The sequence below is a fragment of the Pteropus alecto genome, unplaced genomic scaffold (assembly GCF_000325575.1).
Source record: "Pteropus alecto unplaced genomic scaffold, ASM32557v1 scaffold65, whole genome shotgun sequence".
NCBI classification, from domain to species: Eukaryota; Metazoa; Chordata; class Mammalia; order Chiroptera; family Pteropodidae; genus Pteropus; species Pteropus alecto.
The window spans coordinates 3572822-3582551 of NW_006439191.1; the positions used below are offsets into that span (position 1 = coordinate 3572822).

Sequence of the window (9730 nt, forward strand, 5' to 3'; positions counted from 1 at the left end):
TCTATGTCAAGAAATAGCAATTCCTATACAGTCACATGACCTTTCTATAGATTCTTAGGAAAATCTTGCCCTGAACACATAACTCTTCCTCAGAATACTCCAACTGTACTTTTCCCATATTAAATTTATCTGTGTAATTACAAAGGGATGATTTCTCCACTTGACTGTATCCTCACCAACTCCTTTTATATTTTTATATTTTCCCAAAACTCTAAAAGATTTTAAAATGCTGTATAGACTTATCTCTTTATTTTTTCCACAGATCTTCAGAAAGATGTGTAAGGTTGGCAGAAAGGATTTTTAATTCAATATTTTTCACCAACAGCTGTATTAAAAGTTTAGTAAATCCTCCTTACATTTTAATGGGATTATTAGCCTCTTAGCAGTATTTTGGATCTTAAAATGCGATTGCATTTTTACTACCCATTAAAAAATAAATGAAAGTAATTTAAAAATATTAGCATTGTTATAGCAGCTTCTTCTTCCAGGAAAATAAATTAAATGTAGTTTTCCTGAGTTTTCCCACTGGATATAAAAACCCTAGATATTATATATAAAATAAACCTAAGAAAACTTTAAAAGTGGTAGAGAAGGTGGACTACCTAGGTATGTTGAGATCTTGCCCCAATGAGAAGGGCCGAGCTCCTTTATTTATTTATTTATTTTTACTTCATATATCTCAGACTCAGAGCTAAAGAAACTTCTAACAAGAAACACCATTGCATGTAGACCCCCCCGCCCCCCAAAAAATGCTTCAGTGAGGGCCTGCTCTCTAGCCAAAGGACCAAGAAAAGGGTTGCCTAGGAAAACAGGAAATTTTAGATAATTATCTCTCTGTCACAGGCAAACACTGCAGGGAAATATTCTGTCTTCATCCCCCACCCAGAAGTCAGATAGGACCCTAGATTTCTAGCCTTGTCTACCCCATGTCAAACTGGTGCCAGGGAAGTCCAGCCTATGGGAGTCTGGAATTTTATCCCTACTGGGTGGTGATGAGACTGTCATTCAGAGTGTTACTGGAGCTTAAATCTGGAGCCTACACATTATTCCCCATCAAGTTTTACCCAGGTGTTTCTAAGACGTAAACAGCATTTTTTGCAGCATTTTAATTGTTGCAAATTTTACTTCTTCAAAAACTCTACAGAGTCAGTACTATTAGACATCTGATCATGAATGCAATGATCACATCAGTGAGGTTAAGAACTTGGTAAAATTCATAGAGCTTTGAATTTTATGAATTGAATTGGTGGGGCGGGATTTGAAACCAGCTATCAAACTCCAGAAGTCATTCTCCTTTGGAAAACTAACATTTCTTCCCTCCCAAAATACTTAAATTCATGTATGAAATGCAAATATTTTCTACTTAGTAACCAAGGTAAATAATTACTTTTTAAATTATCAATGTAAAAAATAGTGACACTCATATTTGTTTCTTTAGATAAAATCAAAGTAGATATTTTAGCTTGGTTGTTTTGTCTGTTGGCTTCTTTTCGTTGATCAATAATTAGCAAATCTATATAATTATATGAATGTGATTGATAATAGTGATAAGTGGCAACAGATGTTATACTATACTTTTAAAATTTAGAAAAAAGCTTTTGCTTGTTACTTAATTTGTTACATCATAATTCACACTATTAGACTTAGAAAGTCATTCACCGATAGCATGTATGTAAATTTTTTAAATCAAAACTTTTCCTAGCATCTGTTCAAAGAAGTGGTTTGATTTAAACATGGATAATAAATTATTACATTTATATCTGTGGTGGTACAAGCATGTGGTACTATTATATTCCTATTAAATTACCTTTGAGAATAATGGTGGTGACTATAATAATTGAGTTCTGCAGTATTTACTTTAAAATTTAAATAAAACCCTATAAACTATATTATAAAAAATGTTTTAAAACTATACAAGATGAAATTAAATAATATTTAGTCATTGCATAGCCCTAAAAATATAATGTAATTTAAGAATTAGACATATGTGACACTAGCCATACCAGACCTTTCTTTAAAATACTCTCCATAACCCCACTTCCATCAAAATACAACAGTCATTAATGGTGCGTCTCAGAAATCCTGATGTGACCGTTTTACATAATTCCTACTTGCTACTTGTTCCCTATGTGTTATGTACATAGATTTGTTCAGATAAATTCCTAGCCTCATCCAAAAATACCTCTCAACCTTTAAAAATCCCACTACTGTTAAAAAAAAAGAAAATGTATTGGTGCATCAAGGGTCAGGAGGTGAAAGAGAGTGGACACCCTGCCCACTGCTTAACATTCAGCTGCTCTAGAAACACGAGCATCAGAGTCACTGTCACGCAGGCCATGGGAAACATTCCCCATTCAGTGGCCAAACGGAAAATGGTAGAATTCGCAAGACGTGCAAGTTATTCGAAAAAAAAGTGAAAAGAGCCAATTTCATATGTAACACTTGCACCAAATAAAATTATGGGAAAACTTGCATCAATTATTAGTGGCATTTCTGAAGATCAGTGTGATGTTACAGATGTAATTAGAAGGTTATTGCTGCTAAAGATTGGCAAGTCAATTTATGATTTTCATGCTGGATTTGTTCACAGCACATTAGTGCTTGGGTATTATATTTTGTTTTAATATTTCTGTTGTGTCTGAAAATTTCAATGAATATTGATGGAATTAACATTATAAGCCAACAAATGTTGTATTGAAAAAAACGTAATGTAATAATAGCCTGTAAGGCATAGACAAGCAACTTTATTTAGAATAAATTAGCAGATAAAGATAAGTCTTTTCAGCAACTGCATCATCTAATTTGGACAATTTTTTTATGTTGCTTTTCTTTTGATACTGAGTCTAAAATATCTAATATCAACAGAGGTTGCCTCCATAGATTTCAAGATCCAAATATACATGTGTAATTTTAAGAAATCATGGTAGTTAAAATATTTTAAACACATTGAGTACATTTTTGTAGTCACATAGATTTTTAAATACTAATAAGAAAGGTCAGCAGCAATGTGGCAATAATGTAAATGCTATTAAAATAGAATTTATTGATATCATTTTTGTTTTCCAACCTTTTTTAAGACATGGGTAGCAATAAAATTATAAACATTGCTGTAGAAAAGTAAACATTATATGTACATACATAATAATAGATGCTTGCAAGTCAGAATTTTTAGCAGGCAAACATACAACTCTAATCAACTAATAGAGACATCTGAGTGCCAACAAAAACATTTTTAAAGTAATGTTCTGGCTGAGCTAGGTAGGGCCCATTTGTGTGTTTTATAAAATACCAATCTTTCTAAAGGGGCTGAGTTACATTAAACAGTAATGATTGTGCTTATTTCATGTAAAGACTTCCAAAGGTTGTGATGGGAAGATATTTATGTTCTGTGAAGGCTTCAGATAGAATGCAATATTTAGTTAAATAAAACACTGTTCTTATTTAATATAAGCATAATGCATCTGGGTGGATACCTTAGATACCTTTAGGTAAAATGTTCTCATTATGATAAGCATACCCAACAGCATGTTTTCAATTCAGTACTCCATTGCTTTCTTTTTCCAAAGTTTAATGACTGCTTGGTCTATTTGCAACTGAGGTAAATCTTATCCTGAGAAAAGGGGGAAAAAATTGCAACTCATAAGTTTCCAATTTATGTACTCGTTAGTTCCTTATTGCCTTCTCAGTTTACCCAGACATCAAAATACTCTACGTTAGTCGTGATGTACTAGATTACATGGCTAAAAGGCAGGCAGATAAACCTACTAATGAATCCCAAATCTTGGTAGCTTCATATAACAACATTTTTTTTTTTTTTAAGTTTGTGCCCTTATTCACTCAAGTAAGCTGCAGGGGTGAAGGTAGGGGATGGGAATTCTAAACACCATTGTTGATCAAGGTCCCAGGATGATGGGTCAGGCTAACCATATAGGCTTCCCCTTTATTGGTCAAAGTAAGCCACATAGATGGCCACACTGACTTTAAAGGACACCGATGAATGCAACCTTGTCTTGTGCCCAGGAAAAAGGACACCGAGTATTTGTATTCAGATCTAATAGCTACTACTCACAGCATGGCACTTAAGTGTCTTGAGTTGACTTCTTTTATTAAAGTGCTCATACCACCATTTCTCAGGATTAATTCAGCACTTTCTATCCAGGTTTTGATCAAAAAATTTTTAGAGATTTTAACAATGATCATGTATCATTACAATACAAACCAAATATGGTGAGTAGGAATGAGACATGTCAGATCTCAAATCAACATTTGTATCCTACACAAATTACAGGTTTTGGGATATACACAATAGAAAGTGTAATATTTTACTTCATTCTTCATATAAAATATTTAAAAAAAACTAAGAATTTTAGATTAGCAATTAGCTCTTGAAATTAAGAAAACCATTTGCTATAGTTACTAACCATACTGGTTTTAATTAATTAGTTTATTGTTTAATTAATTTTGACCTTAGTTCGGTGATACTCCCAAAGAGTTTGTCCTTTGCCTTTGGTTGTTGCTTGATAGAGAATAAATTAAACAGATGGGATGGCAAAGTGTTCCATCCAACTAAACTGTTAGAAGATGAATCGTGACTATAAACCTAATCAAGGTTGACAGACCAAGGTAATAAAAAGAACTCGAGAGCTAAAGAAAGTTCCCTGGAAGCTTCTCCATAGTCTTGGACTCTTCATAACCTTACAAAGTCTATGTATCAAAGGGAAGAGAAAACTTATTCAACGTGAGTTAAATTATAAATATTTATATCAAAGAATAGTGATAAATTGGGTAGAGAAGTTGTGCTAAATTAGCTACTGGCCACTTGTATTTTTGCACATAAAAATATTTTAAAGCCTCTGAATTGCAATTAATCTGTCTTCATTTCCTTTGTTGGTATGATCTGCGAGACCCTTGAGGTCATAGGCTTTTTTATATTTCTCTATATTGCTAGCAAGATTTCTGGAAATAATAATAACTAGTGAACACTAATAAATTTTCTTGTTAAATTAATGTTATAAACTAATTTCAAAAAATGATATAAGTTTGTTAAAGCCCCTTTAAAACCATACCTGCTATTTTTCTAATTTGACCCAATTCACCTTAGAAGTCATTTCTCAGTTTGAGAAATTGCTAATCAAGTTAAATTTGGGTTTCAAAATAAGTTGTCGGCAATAGTTACTTAAAAAAAAAAAAAAAAAAAACAGGCTAGTTTCTCTTTTGATCATGTTTTTTGAATTCTTCCACAGCTCTATAATATTCTTGAGGTTTTACAAGTACCCACTCTAAAGTAAATAGAAAAAGGAATCATTAGAGTGATTAAAGTAAATTTATTCTATTTTTCTCAATTTCCCTTAGAAAATGAAAAAAATATTACCTTATTTTTTAATAACTCTGCATTCATATTCAATGCATAATTAAGTCATTTTTTATGAGTACATCTTTCCTTGGGGGGAAAAACATCAGTAGAAGCTGTTTAAGTGGCTTATATTTTTTCTTTACATGATTTGGTTTTAGAATATTCAGTCCAGTTAAATAAATTATAAATATTGCTGCTTCTACTCATAGCTCATGATGTTATAATTACAAGCAAGAAGCATTGTAATGTAGTGACCCCAGCTAAACTACTAAGTGAACTTTTCAAATGAAAACGTTCAGATAGATTATGTATTTATGAATAAAAATAAATTTGCTTTTCAGGGAGTTTGGCCGCTGGAAAGTAAATAACCTTGCACTTGAGAGAAGAAATTTCCTTGGCTCCCCTCTGCCTCTTGCCCCCGAATTCTTCCGCAACATAAGACTTTTGGGACGCCGACCTACCCTTCAGCAAATCACTGAAAACCTTATCAAGAAATATGGGACACATTTCTTGCTATCTGCTACTTTGGGAGGTACGACTCTTTGAAAATACTTGTGCCTGTGTGTGCGTGTGCATAAAACTGTATCGATCACCAAAAAGTGTTGATTAATCTAGATAGCTGCATTTTGAATAATTCTAAAATTCATTAACTTATTCAGCATGTTTACTGAGTCTTTGCTAAAGGCTTCGTATGGTGTCATAGTACTGAGGTCCACAACTGCCTGAGAGTGATTTGCAGTCTAATAGCATACATTAAATATAGGCACAGTTCGTACACTTCATAATGCAGGGTGATGTGCCGAATTGTGTTTGAACTATAAGTAGCGAGCAGTCAAGTTGCAAGTGGGAGTCATCACTTCTGGTAACAGCAGGAAAGGATTTCTGGAGTAAACGTTGAAGGTCTAAAATTATATTTTTTAGTTCCATTTTAGAATTTCTTATGTGGTTGATATATGATACGAAAGGAGTGATAATATCAATTATGATGTATAATATGAATATAGAGATTCATAATATAACTAACTTCTTCCTCAATCAATTTATGAAACTTAAGAAAGCTTGAATTTAATACCATTCAATATGTGTTTTGTTATGGTGATGTGTAATTCAGCATTTTCAATACACTTAAATAATATTTTGGGAAGTAATGTCTAATAGGAAACATATTACATTTTCCTAAAACTTAAAACTATCCCAGAATTCCATATATTTAATATATAAGCCTTTGAATAATATCCAACCATTCCACTTAGAAACAGGCATTAGTCTTTCCTAGCATGAAGAGCATTGAATAAAACTGAATAGGAAAAACTATGGAAATAGTGAGTCCCTGCTCCTTTGTCAGTTCTCAGTAAGTTTCTGGAAGACAGGCAGGCTGATTTGCACCCGTGGTGAGCTGACAAGAAAGACCAGCTGCTCTTCATTTTCCCAGTCTTAAAAGACGAGTCTTCTTTTTCCTTTCCCTGCCAGTCCAGTCAGCAAGTCGTGCCAGTTTATTCCTCTAGGATATCTTCCAGATCAAACTCTTTCCTGATTTCTACCATGACACCCCAAGACCAAATCACCATCATGGTCCTCCCAGAATTCTCCTAAGATCCATCTTCCATACAGATCTTTTAAAAAATTTGAATCAGGTCAAATCATTTCTTGTTTTAATTAAAGCCTATAACTATCCACTTAAAATAAAACCCAAATGTCTTGCAATGGTTATAAGGCACTGTATGGCACTCGCTTTCATCTCAACTTCATCTTTTCTCTTTCCTTATTGTGCTCAATTTGTCACCCACAATGATCTTCATATTTTTCTGCTCAAATTTTACTTTTTCAGAGAGGCCTTTCCTAACTATCTTACCAACAATTGTGCCTGGTGGACCAGTGATATTCTCGACTATATCACGATCTTACTTTGCATTCTTTATAATACTTGTTATGTGACAATATTTTCTTTGTTTCCTGGTTTATCATCAGTCATTCCTGACTATTTTCTTGGAAACAGAGACCTTGCCTGTCTCCACGACCACTTTACCCCCCTGGATAGAATAGTGCCTGGCACATGATAGGTTCTCATTAAATATTTGTTAAATGAATAAGTCAAACTACACTTTGCTGGGAGGCTGAGGTTATCCAGTTCACTAACTAAATGTCAAAAGTATGACATATACAGAGGTTAAGTGAGATCTAATTCAAAAAGAAGACTGAACAAAAGAAGCAAACCCAGGGAGCCAGATGGGTCAGTCAAGCAAACAACGTTTTGGAATTGGAAAGAATCAGGCCACAAGCAAGAGCAGGTGAGCGAGTCTTGGAGAGAGTGGACAAGGGTAGATTCCAGGGCATGTTGAGGAAACACATCTGCTGTGTAACTGTAAGGAATCGAAGGTCAAAGATGTAGGCGATTTAGGCAGACAGAAAAGGCTAGTCCTGAACGCATTCTGTCTTCCCATCACCTTCTGCAGTAAATGAATAATACTAAAAAGACAAGACAAAGAGATCAGAAGAACCTGGTGTTGAATCCTGACCCCACCTTCCTTTTCTTTAAACCAAGTGTGAAACTTTAAAAACCATTCAATAACTATTCTGAGTTTTAGTTTCATTTAGTAGAAAGGGGGACAGTAACACCTGTGTGACAATGCCATGGGAAGATTCATGTAAATTTAGGAACATGTTCTTGGCACAGTGCGTGGGATAATTTAAACATGTGATGTAGTTATGTTATTGTTATTATAGTAGTATGAATAAACAAAAATACAATAATATCCCAACAATTATGAAAATGGATTTTGGAAAAACTGTCTATTTGGCTTAATAATGCCAATTATTAGTGCAATAAAAGTAAAAAAAAAATTTCTATACCTTCTCATGTAAAAAAAAGTCCAGTGGTGTCGAAACCCATATGAGGCTGCACTACTGTTGTGTCAACAATGCGGGGTACCCAGGAGAATTTCAGAACATAAAATATATTCTCCAGATAAGAAAGAAAGGGACAGAGGGAAGGCAGAGAGATCAAAGAGTAGAGAGACAATTAGCTTGGACATTTTTGTTCATTAGTGAGAAAATTATGGTCACCTTTTGATTTGTTTCATTATTTTAGACATTGTGTATGCCACGTTTTGGACTTCAGATTAATTTTTGTTTTGTAGGTGGGGTTAAATCACTTCTTCAGGTTGACTATGCCAATGTTTGCAAAATGTTCTCTGAAAATTGATTTACTTCAATTATTTTTAAAAAGTCTTGTTCAAACATTTTTTTAAAGGGAATGGATAGAATTTCCACACCCTCACTCACCTTCTAATCTCTGAGTATTTCTCAGACTTAATGTTCCTGGTATTTTCTATTGGGATTCTCTTTTCTTCTCTAAATGTAACTTATATTTATCTTCAGGAGTATCCGTTTGTTGTTGTTAATAATTTAGCTCAAATGCATGAAATTATTTAAGTAGCTTAAGGATATTAACTATTTGCAGTTTGATTTCAGGCAGTTTTTAAATTATTGCTGTTGTAATTTCACTAAACCTTTTTGTTGCTATAAGTCTTTTTTGGCTTATATGTTTTACTTGATTGAACATGAAATTGTATTACCCATTTAAAAAAAAAATTAAGATTGATGGTATTTAACTTCAGTTAATTCTCTCTCATTCTTAATTAACTAAGACTAAGGAACAATTCTAATAGTAACACACTGAAGATGCCATGCATATCAGCAAACATTTTAAACACAAAGCTAGTTATTTTATTACTAGATGTTTCCTAAGTACCTAGATTTTTAACTAAATTGAAAAATTGAAAAAAAAAATAAGTTGAGTATAAAATACTACCAGTATTAAAGTGATGCAAAGGAAATACATTTGAAAAGTCTTTTTTTCCCAAGAGTTATTTAGTACATCGTATTATTGACTTAGGCATAAAATATTGGATAACATATTTGAATCCTTTAATGGGATATTTTATGATAGATAAAGCCAGTGATTGAATTATCTTCCTGTAGGGACAAATAAATTATATTTAAAAAAAAAAAAACAACTTTAATCAATATATACTGTTTTCCCCATATATTTCATCTTATACCATCTAGCCTATTTATCAGTATAGAAATTGAGCTTGCTTCTCTTTGTGTAATGATATCTAAACCCCATCACTGTTTAACTATCTAAAATAAGCTACTCAATTTGTAGAATCAATCTTGAAAAAGATTGCACTCCTGGGATATATTGATATCTAGCTATGGAATATATCTCATGACTGTTTTTGTGATGTATTTTATTATATGACAAATGCTGACATAAAAGTGTATATATGCATACTGAATATAGAAATACCAAAAAAAAAAAAAAAAAAAAAAAAAAAAGAGAAAATAGAGAAAAAATTTTAAAATTTGGGGGCT

General features: G+C 32.9%; 1 protein-coding gene across 2 annotated transcripts in view; it reads left to right on the forward strand.

Moving 5' to 3' along the window:
* BRINP3 (BMP/retinoic acid inducible neural specific 3) overlaps positions 1–9730 on the forward strand; it is a 245387-nt gene that overhangs the window by 112499 nt on the left and 123158 nt on the right. Inside the window, exon 3 of one of the 2 annotated variants that reach the window (XM_006916221.2) lies at positions 5695–5885. The exons of the other annotated variant lie outside the window; for it this stretch is intronic. Coding sequence (XP_006916283.1) covers positions 5695–5885 — 191 coding nt within the window. The remainder of the gene's footprint in view (positions 1–5694; positions 5886–9730) is intronic. 2 annotated transcript variants of the gene reach the window in all.